This window comes from Carlito syrichta, unplaced genomic scaffold, assembly GCF_000164805.1.
Source record: "Carlito syrichta isolate Samal-C Ts95f unplaced genomic scaffold, Tarsius_syrichta-2.0.1 Scaffold314220, whole genome shotgun sequence".
Taxonomy (NCBI): Eukaryota; Metazoa; Chordata; class Mammalia; order Primates; family Tarsiidae; genus Carlito; species Carlito syrichta.
Window position 1 is genome coordinate 314,133 of NW_007258316.1, and position 16,517 is coordinate 330,649.

At 43.6% G+C, this 16,517-nt stretch overlaps 1 protein-coding gene and 1 pseudogene across 1 annotated transcript in view; one reads left to right on the forward strand and one right to left on the reverse strand.

Moving 5' to 3' along the window:
• The window catches only part of LRRC2 (leucine rich repeat containing 2), a 40,706-nt gene extending 29,805 nt beyond the window's left edge, over positions 1-10,901 (reverse strand). The window contains exon 1 of the mRNA XM_008071223.1: positions 10,762-10,901. Coding sequence (XP_008069414.1) covers positions 10,762-10,886 — 125 coding nt within the window. The 5' untranslated portion in view covers positions 10,887-10,901. The remainder of the gene's footprint in view (positions 1-10,761) is intronic.
• Positions 10,902-15,498: 4,597 nt separating this feature from the next.
• On the forward strand, positions 15,499-15,926 carry LOC110596795 (annotated as a pseudogene).
• The last annotated feature ends 591 nt before the right edge of the window (positions 15,927-16,517 follow it).

The window sequence follows — 16,517 nt, forward strand, 5'->3', positions numbered from 1 at the left end:
GGAAGGATCGCTGGAGCCCAGCAGGTCGAGGCTGCGGTGGCCGGGAGTGGCCACTGTACTCCAGTCTGGGCGACAGAGTGAGACTCCAACTCAAAAAAAAAATAATAAAATAAAATAAAAATTTTAAAGTGCAGGGCAACAGGAATTTGCCCTGCTCTTTCAAGGCCTTTGAAATGGAAAGATAAAAAAGTCCCAGTTTGTAAAACACCTGACTTTAGGATGTCATCCAGCAGCTACTGGGGAAATTTCACTCCTGTAGATGGACCTGGGCCCAATCAGGCACTGGGGCTGGCTCAGGACTCACCTCCCCACCAACCCTGAGCACCCACTTGTGGCTAATTTCTGACCTGTCATTTTATAGCTTTCCACATTTGCAGTTGATCCGCCTGGCTTGATCCTAAGCTCCAATGACGCTGGGCACGTCTGGCTGCCCTTCAAGTGCGCACACAACGGTTAGAATGGTGTTTTGCCCTTAGTGGGCCTTTTTCCATTTAGGGATTCATTTTCTGTTTAAGGCCTTTAACTAAGTCTACGTGTTGCAAAAACAAGATGCTTTGTGGCTTTCCTACAAAGCCATCAAACACAGATGTTTTCTGCCTCAAAATAAGGTAGCCCACTTTAATAAGGATTTAGATACATTGCACATTCCAGAAGGCATTCATTACAGACCCTACTCAGCCCATCTGGGACCTAGGGAGCAGTCAAGATTCAGAGCTTCTGAGGGCAATTTTTAAAAAATTATTTTAGAATTTTGGTGTACAAATGAGTGTCTGCAACATAAGTAGGCTGCAAGCAAGTGAAGTTTGGACTTCTAACTGGCCCTCTCTTGCCCCAATAGTGGGCTATTTTAGAAACAGGCTGCAGATGCAGACCTGGCCTCTACATGGCCCAAGGCAGTACAAATGGTAACTAAGTAAGTGTGAAATAAACCTTGTGGTCAAGGGCCAATCCTACCATGGAAACTCTCAGCTGTCACCTGAAGGAAGCATGGACCAGTCACAGTCAGGCTATAGGATGGTACTGTGGAGTCTCAGGCAAGCCTGCCAGAGGCGTGGCTAGGAGGAATCTGCAGTTGGGACAAGAAGTTTTTGAGGGCTGGGTGTTGGGTCTCCAAAAATGTTAGGTCTGGGAGGATTGTTAAGTCAGTGGACTGGTGTGCTGAGCCAGTGCCACAGGTAAGATGCAAAGAATTGCACAGAAATTAGACTAAAGGATACAGTTTATTTAGAAAGTAGATTAGAGAGAGAAAAAAGATTCACCTCCCCAAGGTAGGGAAGGGGGCCGAACTTTAGGGAAACATGACCTGGCCGGGCCAGGGCTTAACAAAAGCAATGTCGCTGGCTGTTTGAAGTTGAATAGTGTTTTTTTTTTTTCTGAGTTGGAGTCTCACTCTGACGCCCAGGCTGGAGTGCAGTGGCCACTGCAGCCTCGACCTGCTAGGCTCAGGCGATACTTCCACCTCAGTCTTCCAAGTAGCTGGAACAACAGGCACACGCCACCATGCCCGGCTAATTTTTGTGATTTATTGTAGAGATGAGGTCTCACCAAGTTGCCCACGCTGGTCTTGAAACCCCAGGGTTAAGGCAGTCCTCTCTCGTCTTGGTCTCCCAAAGTGCTGGGATCACAGGCTAAGCCACCGCGCCCAGCCTTGAATGCTTTTTAAACCTTTCCTTTGGAGTGGGGGTAGGTCATTGAGGTGATTGGGTGGTGATCTGTTTTATGTCACCACAAAGGGGCAGGCGAGTACAGGTAGTGATGTCAGGTGTTGGAGGCAGGCAGATGGGTGAGTTAGACACATGACTGTTGCCATGGTGATGGGGTCTGTGTCACATAAGTCAGGAAGAGCTGCTTGCAATAGATTTGGTCATCCTGGTTCTTTATGGCTAAAAGACAAACTTGGAGTAGAAAAGTAAACAGCACAAAGCAGGCTTGGGGGAGTTGTAAGACAATTATTAATAGCTACCTCTAAGAAACTGGTTTTGTCCTTGGCTAATGATTAGAGGGCAAGCTAGGTAATTTGCTAAGAAAACATGACAGAACCAGGCAGCATCAAGATGGTTGCACTTTAGCTAAGATTATTTCATTACATTATTCCATTTGGGCATTTTATCCTTTCACTGGCATGGGAAATCCTGGTCTAGACCACCAGGCACTGTCAACTTTAAGACTCTGAATGAAGTACAGCAAACTGCTGGATATCCTTTTCCTGGAGCCTCTAAAGGATTATCTAATCCTATAAGAGCAAACACCTTTGTCTTTGACTAAGCCATTTATCACTCTATGAAGATTCAAGTTAACTTGTAGACAACTGACAGCAGTACAAACGATTCTTCTCTGTAGACACACAAATAAACCCTGTCCAGTGGAGAAACAACCTTCTCCTCCCTCCAAAAAAGCCAATTTGCTTCATTTTCAAATTCCTGACCTCTCAAGGTCTGACCTTTGGATTCCCCTTTGAACTGACTGGAACATCTTAGTTTCCTTCTTGTAAGTAATGAGAAAAATAAATTATTTAACACACATTCCCTTTACATCTGCTATAGAGTCAAGACTTTACCTTTTTTAAAAATCATCCTTAGCCGGGCTCGGTGGCTCAGCCTGTAATGCCCGCCTTTGGGAGGCTGAGGTGAGTAAATTGCCTGAGCCCGCGAGTTCGAGACCCTCCTGGGCAGGCGAGACGAGACCTCATCTCTACAATAAATCAAAAAATTAGCCGGGCGTGGTAGTGCGCACCTGTAGTTCCAGCTACTTGGAAGGCTGAGGCGGAAGGATCGCCGGAGCCCAGCAGGTGGAGGCTGCGGTGGCCAGGAGCGGCCACTGCACTCCAGTCTGGGCGACAGAGTGAGACCAACTCAAAAAAAAAAAAAAATCATCCTTTAACACACATTGGGAGCAGGTCAGCAGGGGCACTGGAAGGTGTGGGGAGACAATCTGGCCTCTCTCCCCTCATCCCTTCTGATATCGGGATCTTCAGTGCTCAGAGAGCTGTGTCCACCTTTAATTGGCGTAGCTCTATTTGCTTTCAATCCTTCTGGTTTTGGTTTCACCCGTTCTAATCACAAATGCTGGTTACTCAGCATGTTTTTTGCCTCACATGATCACAATGTCCTGTTCCTGACTAAATGTGATGGGCAAGCACCAGAAAGGCCAGAGCACCAAGGGAAACTAGGGGAGCAAAGTTTCCCAGAAAGCATGGTGAACGCACAGAACCAACAACCCCTGAAGAGATTCCTGATTCAGAGCCAGGACAAGTCTTTGAAAGGAAATTGCATGTATGTAAACATTCTAATAAATGCTTTCTAGGCTGAGTCTTTCATCCAATCAAAAGCTGGGAGTGTTACAAAAGTTTAGCAGCAGGGCTAGTCGGTGGTTAAATGTTAGTAGTTGAGGTGAAGGCACAGACTCATTCCTTAGGTGGGCTGCATGTGGAGGGAAGGGGTGGCCACGAGAGGGGTGGTTTGGACACAGCTGGACCACCCCTGTCACCAATCTCTGAGTTTCAATGGCTTTAATAAAGATATTGCAGCTGGGCTCAGTGGCTCAGCCTGTAATCCCTCGCTTGGGGAGGCTGAGGTGAGTGGATTGCCTGAGCCCATGGGTTCCAGACCCGCCCGGGCAACTTGGCGAGACCTCATCTCTAGAATAAATCAAAAATTAGCCGGGCGTGTTAGCACGCGCCTGTAGTTCCAGTTACTTGGAAGGCTGAGGCGGAAGGATCGCCGGAGCCCAACAGGTCGAGGCTGCGGTGGCCAGGAGCGGCCACTGCACTCCAGTCTGGGCGACAGAGTGAGACTCCAACTCAAAAAATAAAAAAAATAAAATAAAGATATTGTGTTACCACATGATCCAGACATTCCACTCTTAAGTATTTATACAAGAGAAAAAAAGCTCACGTCCATACAAAGATTTGTGATTTGCATATAAGTTCATATCAGCTTTATAGCCCCAAACTGGACAAACCCAAGTGTACACTCACAGATGAATGGATGAGTAAGATATAGTTTATCCATACGATGGAATACTACTTAGCAATAAAAATAAATTAACCATGGGTATGTGTTACAACATAAATGAATCTCAACATGAAAGAGTGCAGATAAAGAAGAATACATACCCTATGGTGCCATTTATATGAAACTCTAATTTATGACAGAAAGTAGAGATGGGATGGGGTTGGGAAACAAGAGAAAAGGATTACAAAGAGGGAGGCGGAAGCCTTTAAGGTGATGACTATGATCATTACCTTGATTGTTCTTTTATTCACTGAATGCTTTTCAGATTAATGCCTCTAACTCTTATTTCCTCATTTGTTAGACTGAACCTGAAGATAGATCAAGTAATGTAATGAAATGATACCAGTTAAGCCCTTTATAATATATCCTTACTATATCACAAATTACAAATTGATATAAGTACTTCACATATCTTGGTACAGCCAATATAAAATGGAGAAAAAAGGAACTTAGACATACCTTATTAAAAAAAACTATAATATGAAGGGAACCCCCCAAAACCTGGAATTTATTTATAACAAATCGTGTATTTATTCTTACATGTTTAAACTTTAGTCAACTTCTAAGTACTCTCCGTTTGAAAATATACCTATTGAGATGCTTTTTCCACTGCTCAAAACAGTTTTTGGACTTGTCAATTTTGGTGCCTTTTAGTACTTCTGCTGTTTTTTGTTTTACCTCTTCCATATCGGCAAAACATTTCCCTTTGAGGACTTTTTTCATCCAGGGAAACAACAACAAAAAAAGTCACTTGGAGTGAGATCGAGTGAATAGGGAGGGTGGGACATGGGGTTCATGCTGTTTCGGGTCAAAATCTGCTGAACATTCAGCGTGGTGTGGGCAGGTGTGCTCGTAAATCGCCCATCATGAAATGGGCAAACATGTTGAATCTCAAAAAAAATTCATTCAAGCTGAATGCAGCCTCCCACAACAACGCTAGCCTGTACACTGCAGATGGGTTCCTAGAACACTTACCTAGTGGGAAAGCTTGTACAAAAAAAGCCCGCCCCCCAAAGATAATTCCAGTTTTTGTTAGGTCTCTCCTCATACCAAGTCAGGCAAAGTGGCTCACACCTGTACTCCCAGCACTTTGGGAGGCTGAGGTGGACATATTGCTTTCACCCAGAAGTTCAAGGCCAGCCTGGGCAACATAGTGAAGCCTCAACTCTTTAAAAAAAAAAAAAAAAAAAAATTAGCCAGGTGTGGTGACATGCACCTGTAGTCCCAGATACTCAGGATGCTGATCACCTGAACCCAGGAGGTCAAAGTTGCTGTGAGTCATGATCATAGTGATCAGGTCACTGCACTCCAACTGGAGCAACAGAGTGAGATCCCTACTCAAAAAATAATAATTATTACTATTATATACCAAATCTATTTTCTTTTTTTTTTTTTTGAGTTGGAGTCTCACTCTGTCACCCAGACTGGAGTGCAGTGGCCACTACAAGCCACTGCAGCCTCTACCTGCTGGGCTCCGGTGATCCTTCTGCCTCAGCCTTCCAAATAGATGGAACTACAGGCACACGCTACCGCGCCCGGCTAATTTTTTTATTTTATTGTAGAGATGAGGTCTCACCAAGTTGCCCAGGTGGGTCTCGAACTCACAGGATCAGGCAATCCACTCACTTCAGCCTCCCAAACTGTGGGATTACAGGCTGAGCCACCGAGCCCGGCTCCAAATCTACTTTCTATTTCTTCCCTAAATATTGAAAGGACATAAAATAGAATCAATATACCCAAGGAGCAGCCATTTTAACATTGCTTAGCTTTGTCATGTTTTTCTAGCAGTTCACTTTAATTTACCCTCTAATCACTAGCCAAGGACAGAGGTTTCTCGGAGGTAGCTATTGATAATTGTCTTATAACCCCCTTCCCTGCTTGTTTTGTAAAGTTAACCTAAACAGCCCATCATGACCTTCATGACACAGACCCCATCAACATGGCAACTGCCATGTGACTGACCCACCCATCTGCCTGCCATCAGTATCTGTACTTACCTGTCCCCTTCACGATGACATGGAACAGACCACCACCCAATCTCCTTAATGACCTGCCCCCATCAAAGGGAAAGTTTAAAAGGCATTCGACTTCAAACAGCAGTCACCACTGCTTTGTTAAACTCTGGTGTGTCCATGTGGCTCTTTTAGCTATGACCACCATGTTTATTAGCTTTGGCCTCCTCCCCTACCTTGGGGAAGTGAATCTCCTCTCTCCCTCTCTTCCTCTCTAATTTACCTTCTAAATAAACTATTTTTTCCAATCGAATTTCAGTGCAATTCTTCGCATCTGTCATGCAGCACCAGATCTCCCAACCGCATCGGGTCTGACCCAACAAATACCCAATGATAGGAAAGTCGGTATGAGATATAAACTATTTTTTAAAATCCCATTATCTTCATTGAGAGTAGTTAGATAAACTGTCATTGCTTTCATACTTTATCACCCATATAATTGAATATGAAATCTTCCCCTTGAATCAATTATAGTAGAATGTCAAATACGAGATAAACACACAAAACAATGTTGTTAGAAATCTAATTATGTCAATAAATCTGCAAATAAAATACATTTTCCCTAAGAAATGAACCTACAACCCCAGCCCAGATGGCAAATAGCCTCATTGGATAAGAAATTCTTCACTTAGAGCCTAACAATAGCTCGTCTATTTCTCCCTTGAAATGATCAAGTTTCATTCAAGTAGAGTAACAGTCTATATTGTATCTCTACATATAAGTTTTGAGTATTGGCATATGCTTCCTGGTACAAATACAGTACTACAGGAAGAAATATCATAAAGGTAACAGAACAAGCTGAAGGGTTTTACATGTTTTAGAAAATTTAAACTAGCCAGATAATGCCTTTTATAATCAGACATGCATCCTTTTTAATTTTTCTTTCTCCCTTTTTCCTTTTTTTTTTTAAGTCAGAGTCTCACTCTGTTGCCTAGGCTAGAATGCAATGGCACGCTCATGGCCACTGCAGACTAGACCTGCTAGGCTCAGGTGATCCTTTCACCTCAGCATTCCAAGTAGCTGGAACTACAGTCACACACCACCATGCCTGGTTAATTTTTTTTTATTTATTGTAGATACAAGGTCTTGCCAAGTTGCACAGCATAGTCTCGAACCCCCCTGGGCTAAGGCTCATTTTTCAATATATTAATTGCTTCACAGGAAACATGCTGCGAAATTAAAACTTAACCTACATATAGTACCAATGATCATAGTATGAATCATATTATGCTACCTCAAAAACACCTGTGAAGAAGGCAAAATGTACTATCCTATTTTTGAAAGTCCTCAGAAACTAAGTTACTTTCTTAAACATCTAATTCCAGCTGGATGTGGAGGCTCAAGCCTGTAATTCCAGCACTTTGGGAGGCCAAAGTGAGAGGATTGCTTGAGCCCAGGGGTTCCAGACCAGTCTTGGTCAACTTGGTGAGACCTCATCTCTACAATATATCAAAGAATTAGCTGGGCATGCTAGCACATGCCTGTGGTTCTGGCTACTTGGAAGGTTGAGGCAGAAGGATCGCCTGAGCCCAGCAGGTTGACACTGGGGTAGCTGTGAACATGTCACTGCACTCCAGCCTGGGTGACAGAGTGAGACTCCAACTCAAAAAGAAAAATAAAAAATAAAAAAATAAACATCGAATTCCTCCCCAGCCCCGCCCCACATTCCTCCTTGTCTGCCCAGCCATCTGTTTTACGTATCTTGAGCTGAAAAGGCCTAAACAAATCCCCAGTAAGTTTTCATCTTAGATTAAGATGAGACACAGCACAAGCCCAGTGACAATGAGCCTAATTCAAGGCCAGTCCTGTGTATATGAGATGTGTGAAACTGTTTAACACACAATGAAAAGACAGAGCTGAAGGGGCAGGCCCCACTCCAAAGCAGGTTAGAGAACACAGTCTGCAGACCTTGGGTCTTGCTGATGGCTCCCATTCCAAAAACCTCAGGAGGTCACATCAGCTACAGACACTTCCCTAAGCTCCTCTCCCCAGGACTTGGGTCTCCATGCAGCAAGCTTGTTCTACTCTAGAATAACCCCAGATGCTAGAAGTAAGGATGAAACAGGGCTGAGAGTCACTGAGAGCCACTTCAGGCTCATAGGGCCTGGGGACCTTGTGTGATACTCGCAAGTTAAAGTCTCTCAAGCCCACTACCACAGGGGTCATCCAGATGAGGGATTCAATTCTTTTTTTTTTGGATTAGAAAATATAGTTTATTTTAAACGTAAATTAGAGCAAGGGAGAGAAAGAAAGAGGAAATTCACCTCCCCAAGGCAGGGAAGGGGGCCAAAGCCAGGAAACAGGGCAACAGCCATGGCTCAAAGAGCACAAGGCCACACCAGATTCTAGTAAGGCAATGGCTGAGGGGTTCAATTCTTAAACAAGATTCACATCATTCTGAATAAATTCAGATTCGTGGCAATGAAGGGATGTTCAAACTACCTGTGATTACAGCATTATGTAGAGGAAAGGGCATGGCCAGGTCCTCCACTTACCAGCTGTGTGAATCCGGGCAACATACTTCGGTTCCACCTTGCTCATCTGCAAATTCTGGAGGGTAGTAACCACTCGGATCCACTGTGATGTGGTTATAGTACAGGTTACAGTCGCAGCTTAATTATCATGCATGATCAGACTAGGTATTCATTCAATCCAAAAAGCTCATGAAAGTGGGAGAACCAAGATTATGGACACATTCACAAGTTACACATTTTTTTTAATAAATTTCTTTTTTTTAATTTTTTAATTTTTTTTTTAGTTGGAGTCTCATTCTGTCGCTCATTCTGAAGTACGATGGCACACGCCTGGCCACCACAGTCTCGACCTACTGGGTGATCCTTTCGCCTCAGCCTTCCAAGTAGCTGGAACTATAGGCGCACGCTACCATGCCTGGCTAGTTTTTGTGATTTATTTTAGACACGAGGTCTCACCAAGTTGCCCAGGCTAGTCTTGAACCCCCAGGCTCAGGCAATTCTCTAGCCTCAGCCTCCTAAAGTGCTGGGATCACAGGCTGAGCCACTGTACCCAGCTAGTACACATATTTTTAACGTACAAATGACTGGGCACCATGGCTCAAACCTGTAATCTCAGCAATTTGGGAGGCGGAGGTAAGAGGATTGCCTGAGCCTATGGGTTCAAGACCAGCCTGGGCAACTTGTTGAGACCTTATCTCTACAATAAACCAAAAAATTAGCTGGGTGTGGTAGCACAAGCCTGTATTTCCAGCTACTTGGAAGGCTGAGGCAGAAGGATTGCCTGAGCTCAGAGGGTCAACGCTGGAGTGGCGGTGAGCACGCCACTACACTCCAGCCTGGGAGACAGAGTGAGACTCCAACTCAAAAACAGCAACAACAACAAAAAAAACATACAAACATACCACCATTGCTGTAGGGTTGGGGGCTTCCTTTGACAATGGGCCTGCCAATCAGAAACCCATTATGCCTTTTTTTCTTAAAAATGACATTCATAATGCATCACCCGAGAGTTCCAGTTCAGGTTTCTTCACATGGAGTAAAAATTACAGACATGCCAGGCTCAGTGGCTCAGCCTGTAATCCCGCGCCTTTGGGAGACTGAGGTGAGTGGATTGCCTGAGCCCGCGGGTTCGAGACCCGCCTGGGCAGTGAGACCTCATCTCTACAATAAATAAAAAAAAATCAGCCTGGTGTGGTAGCACATGCCTGTAATTCCGGCTACTTGGAAGGCTGAGGCAGAAGGATCACTGGAGCCCAGCAGGTCGAGGCTGCGGTGGCCAGAAGCAGCCACTGCACTCCAGTCTGGGTGACAGAGTGAGACTCCAACTCAAAAAAAAGAAAAAATTACAGACATATGCAAAGGCACCTGCAACCTTTCTAGCTTGTACTACTTATGGTGCTAAGCCAATTGTGTGGTTCATGTTTGTCAAAAATGTAACACATTAGGTCGGGCACGGTAGCTCACGCCAGCAATCCTAGCACTTTGGGAGGTGGAGGCGAGAGGATTACCTGATCCCAGGGGTCCAAGACCAGCCTGGGCAACTTGGCGAGACCTCAGCTCTACAACAAATCAAAAAATTAGCTGGGCATGTTGGTGTGCGTCTGTGGTTCCAGCTACTTTGAAGGCTGAGGCGGAAGGATCGCCTGAGCCCAGCAAGTGGAGGCTGCAGTGGCTGGGAACATGCCACTGCATTACACTCTGGGTGACAGAGTGACACTCGGACTCAAAAAAATAAAATAAAATGTAATGTACTTTATCCAAGCACTCAACTTGGTTTTCATATACATGACTCTCTTTTTCTCATATTTCATGAGTTTATCATGACAATCAAGTTACATCATTTTAATCCAAGTGAAAACAACACCAACATGATAAATCTTGTCTAGAATTCAGCTCAATGGGGTGGGCTGAAGTGCAAGACAGCCGCCCTGTGCTGTCCCAGAAAGCCACTGGCTGGCTTATATGGGTATAGCACCCTAAGCAGCCTGCTACAGCATTTACCGTAGAGAAATGTATCATATCATCTCTGTCTTCCCCGTGCCTAGCATGGTGCCTGGATTGCAGGGAGGTCCTTATAACTATGGGTGATGCTGTCATAGGACTCGAGCATTTGTATTGGGCAAAGGTGTTAGGCTCTGAAGCGTCAACTGACTGTGAGACATCCCTAAGGAAAGCATCCTCCTCTACAACACAACCACTGGCTGCCTGAATCCCTATTTACTTACTAAACAAGCTACAAAATCAGGTACAGAAAACACGTACCTTTCCAGTGCACTCTTCTCCAGTCTTTCTGCCTCCTTCTTCTGCCGAGCTTTGTGCTTCTTGACACGTGTTTCCCACAAGGCTCTGACGACAGAAATGTCAAACACCACCACTTTGTGTCCCATTTTGGGAGCATGAAAGTACCTATTTAAAAAAAAATACATATACATCAGCTTCATACTCTTAACAAAAAAATAGTTTTTGTTTTGTTTTGAGTTGGAGTCTTACTCCGTCACCCCAGCTGGAGTACAGTGGCACATTCACGGTCACTGCAGCCTCAACCTGCTGGGCTTAGGCGATCCACCTCAGTCTTCCAAGTAACTGGAACAACAGGCGTGCGCCACCACACCTGGCTAATATTTTTAATTTATTTATTGTAGAGACAAGGTCTTGCCATATTGACCAGGCTGGTCTTGAACCCGTGGACTTAGGCAATCCTCTCGCCTCTGCTTCCCAAATTGCTGGAATTACAGGCGTGAACCACTGCACCCGGCACAAAATAGTTTTAACATGAACTTTAAAATGAAATATGAATCAATCACCTGGTGTAAGGAATGAGAATATGCCTTTTTATTTCCAGAATGGCAGTTTGCTAATGTTCGTAAGGTGTAACAGCACTCTGTGTAAGTAAATCACAGTTCAAGATTCAGCCACCATCAAGTAACAAAACCAAACATGGCACTGAGCTGACCATGCAGCCTGGAGACATGTGCTCTGAGGTTTCCCTGTAGCATGAACCCTCACAGACTACTGATCCATTTACTTCATTTTCCAAGTGCAAGGGAAGTCAGACTCAGGGACACCTTGGCCATCACATCTTAGTGGGACTTCAGAGATGATTTAGTCTAACTCCATTTCTTTTTTCTTTTCTTTTTTTTGAGTTGGAGTCTTACTCTGCCGCCCAGACTGAAGTGCAGGGGCGCTCCCGGCCACCACAGCCTCGACCTGCTGGGCTCTGGTGATCCTTCCACCTCAGCCTTCCAAGTAGCCGGAACTACAGGTGCGAGCTGCCAGGCCTGGTTAATTTTTGATTTATTGTAGAGATGAGGTCTCACCAAGTTGCCTGGGCAGATCTTGAACCCGTGGCCTCAGGCAATCCACTCACCTCGGCCTCCCAAAGTGCTGGGATTACAGGCTGAGCCACCAAGCCCGGCCTCTACTCCATTTCTGCAAGTGAAATATGGGAGCCCAGAAAAATGTTATGTATACCCACCAGCACCTACTATAGTACCTGGGACAGAGTAAGCCCTTCATAAATATTTGTCACTGCATGAGTGAGTAAATGAGTGAGTAAATAAAATATTTGGCATTCATATTTCTCTACTCTCAAGTCACTAACTGAGCTTTCTCTCTTCTTTTTATTTTCTCACTCTATGTTTGCTGTTTAAGTGATTATTTGCTTACTGGAAAATAAAAGCTAAAAAACTATTATCAGGATATAAAAGTGTATTTTTAGGCCAGATGCAGTGGCTCAAGCCTTTAATCACAACACTTTGGATACCAAGGCAGATGGATTGCTTGATCCCAGGAGTATGAGACAAGCCTAGGCAACATAGCAAAACCTCGTCTAGACAAAAAAATCCAAAAACTAGCTGGGTTTGGTGGAATGCATCTGTAGTCCTAGCTATTTGGGAGGCTGAGGCAGGAGGATTGCCTAGGCCCAGCAGGTTGAGGCTGCAGTGAGCTGTGAGCATGCCACTGCACTCCAGCCTGGGTGACAGAGTGAGACCTTAACTTAAAAAAAAAAGTTAACAATGTTGACCAATTTATTCCCTTTCTTTCTTTAATTTCTGATACCTGGGATTGTTTCTTTCCCCCCTTAAAACTTTTTTACCTAAAGGAGATTTTTGACAAAGTTGCAAATAGCACATCAGTTTTTGCATAGACATTTGTTTTCAATTCTCTTGGGTAAACACAAATCACTGGTTTATATTTTTCAGAAACTGCCAGACTGCTTTCAAAAGCAGTTGCATCATTGTATGTTCCCACCAGCAGTGTATGATGTTTCCTGTTTCTCCACATCCTTGTCAACACTTGTTATTATCTGTCTTTTTACTTAAGAGCTTTCTAGTGGGTGTGAAGTCATATCTCATTGTTTCTATTTGCATGTTCCTGATGGCTAATGATATTGTGCATCCTTTCACATGCTTATTGGACATTTGTTTACCTTCTTTGGAGAAATATGGATTAAAATCCTTTAGCCATCTTTAATTGGGCTAATTGGTCTTTTTATCTATTGCTGAGTTGTAATAGTACTTTACATGTTCTGGACACAGGTTCCTTACCAGAAACATGATTTTCAAAAATTTTCTTCCATTTTGTGAGTTGTCTTTCCACTTTGATTTCATCATTTTATGTTTAACCTAAATATATGCTTATTTGATGTGAGATTTTACAGACAGAATATTGCCAGATCATTTATTTAACTGATTCTGACAATCTCCATCTTTTAACTGGTATGTTTAGGCCATTTATATTTAATATAATTACTGATATCTTTGGATATAGGTCTGCTTTTTTTTTTTTTTTTTTTGAGTTGGAGTCTCACTCTGTTGCCCAGACTGGAGTGCAGTGGTCGCTCCCGGTCACCACAGCCTCGACCTGCTGGGCTCCGGCAATCCTTCCACCTCAGCCTTCCAAGTAGCTGGAATTACAGTCACGTGCTACCACGCCCAGCTGATTTTTTAATTTATTGTAGAGATGAGGTTTCACTGCCCAGGCGGGTCTCAAACCCACAGGCTCAGGCAATCCACTCACCTCAGCCTCCCAAAGGCGTGGGATTACAGGCTGAGCCACCGAGCCCGGCTAGGTCTGCTATTTTATTATTTGTTTTCCATTTGAGCCATTTTTTGTTTTCCTCTTTTTTGCTTTCTTAATTTTTTTATCTCAACATTTTTAGCATTTCATTTTATTTTCTCTATTACATATTTTACCGTCTCTTTGTGTAGTTTTTCCTTTTTTATGGTTGCCTTAGAAATTATAAAATACAGCTGGACATGATGGCCCACGCCTGTAATCCCAAAACTTTGGAAGGCAGAGGTGAGAGGATTGCCTGAGCTCAGGGGTTCGAGACCAGCCTGAGCAACATGGCAAGACCTCATCTCTACAATAAATCAAGTCAGCCAGGCATGGTGGCACATCCCTGTGGTTCCAGCTATTTGAAGGGTTGAGGTGGGAGGATCACCTGAGCCCAGAAGGTTCAGGCTACGGTGGCCATGAGCGTACCACTGCACTCCAGCGTAAGTGATAGAGTGAGACTCTGACTCCAAAAAAAAAAAAAAAGAAAGAAAGAAATTACAAGATACATACTTATGTCTTCATAGTTTACTTAGAAACAATATTTGGCCGGGCTCAGTGGCTCAGCCTGTAATCTCGCGCTTTGGGAGGCCAAGGTGAGTGGATTGCCTGAGCCTGCGGGTTCGAGACCCGCCTGGGCAACTTGGCAAGACCTCATCTCTACAATAAATCAAAAAATTAGCCGGGTGTGGTAACACGTGCCTGTAGTTCCAGCTACTTGGAAAGCTGAGGCAGAAGGATCACCGGTGCCGGAGCCCGGCAGGTCAAGGCTGCGGTGGCCGGGAGTGTGCCACTGCCCTCCAGTCTGGGCGACAGAGTGAGACTTCAACTCAAAAAAAAAAAAAAAAAGAAACAACATTTTACCACTTCAAAAGATATGTAGAAAGCTTACCACTATATAAGTCCCCCATGCTCCTGCCCTTATGTTGTAGTTATCTTATGTATTATATCAACCAATATTATATGTTTGGCTTTCAATAATCAAACTTATGTTAAATAACTCATGAGAAGAAAATTAACCCACTATATTTACCTTGATATTTACTGTCTCTGTTGCTCTTTCTTCCTTCCTACTATTCAGGTTCCCCTCTGTTACCATGTCCCTTCCATCTGAAAATGTTCTCTAGCAATTAGTTTAGGCCAGGCACGGTGGCTCACACCTATAATCCCAACACTTTGAGAAGTAGAGGCAAAAGGACTGCCTGAGCCCAGGGGTTCAAGACCAGCCTGGAGGCTGGGCTCGGTGGCTCAGCCTGTAATTCCAGCACTTTAGGAGGCCAAGGCAAGTGGATTGCCTGAGCCTGCGGGTTCGAGACCCACCCGGGCAACTTGCTGAGACCTCATCTCTGTAATAAATCAAAAAAATTAGCTGGGCATGGTAGCACGCGCCTGTAATTCTGGCTTCTTGGAAGGTTGAGGCAGAAGGATCACAGGAGTCCAGCAGGTCAAGGCTGCAGTGGTTGGGAGCATGCCACTGCACTCCAGCCTGGGTGACAGAGTGCAACCCCAACTCAAAAAAAAAAGGACTAGTCTAGGAAAGTTGTCAAGCCCTCATCTCTACAATAAATCAAGAAAAATTAACTGGGCATGGTGGCGCACACCTGTAGTTCCAGCTACTTGGAAGGCTGAGGCAGAAGGATCACCTGAGCCCAGCAGGTTGAGGCTGCGGTGGCCATGATCATGCCACTGCACTCCTGCCCGGGTGACAGAGTGAGACTCCAACAACAACAACAACAACAACAACAACAAAACAATTATTTTAGAGGAAATATGCTGACTAATTCTGTTTTCCTTCATCTGAGGATGTCTTTTTCTCACCTCCATTCTTAAGGATTATTTTTGCTGGATGTAGAATTCTGAGGTGACTGTTTTTAGTTTTCACATTTTAAAAATGTTGTGCTTTTCTCCTTTTGCAGCCATCGCAAAGCAGTAGCGGCCAGAATGAAGTTCAATCCCTTTGTGACTTCAGACCAAAGCAAGAACCACAAAAGGCATTTCAATGCACCCTCACACATTCACAGGAAGATTATGTCTTCCCCTCTCTCCAAAGAGCTAAGACAGAAGTACAATGTTCGATCCAGGCCCACCTGAAAGGATGATAAAGTTCAGGTTGTGCAAGGACACTATAAAGGTCAGCAAGTTGGCAAAGTAGTCCAGGTTTACAGGAAGAAGTATGTCATCTACATTGAACAGGTGCAGCAGAAAACTGTCCATGTGGGCATTCACCCCAGCAAGATAGTTTATCACTAAGCTAAAACTAGACAAAGACCACAAAAAGATCCTTGAACGGAAAACCAAGGCTCACCAAGTAACTAGGAAAGGAAAACGGCAAATACAAGGTAAAAACCATTGAGAAGATGCAAGAATAACATAATCTTATACACAACTTCCATTAAAAATTGCTAACACGAAAAAAAAAATGTTGTGCCACCTTTTTCTGGCATCCACAATTTCTGAGGAGAAATCTAGGAGAAGCATGAATTGTATACAACCCTAGAAGGTGTATTATTTTTCTCTTGCTACTTTCAATTTTTCTTGTCTTTAGTTTTTTTCAGGCTAATTATGATATCTGGGCATAGATGTCTTTGGGTTTATCCTCTTTGGAATTTTTTTATTATTATTTCTTTAATCAATCGGTTTATATCTTTTGCCACATTTGGAGATTTTTCTATCATTTCTTGAAATATTTTTTTTTTTCTACACTATACTCTTTCTCCCCTCATTCTGGAACTCTGACACAAATATTTGACCTTTCAGTATTGTTCCATAAATTCTTGAGACCCTGTTCATTTTTATAAGTCCTTTCTTCTTTTTTTTCAGATTAGTCATTTTTTTTTTTTCAGATTGGTGATATCCAATAATCTATCCTCAAGTTTTCTAACTCTTTCCCACATCATCCATTATGTTTCTGAGTCTAGGCAGTGGGTATTTTATTTCAATTATTGTCAATTTTATTTAGA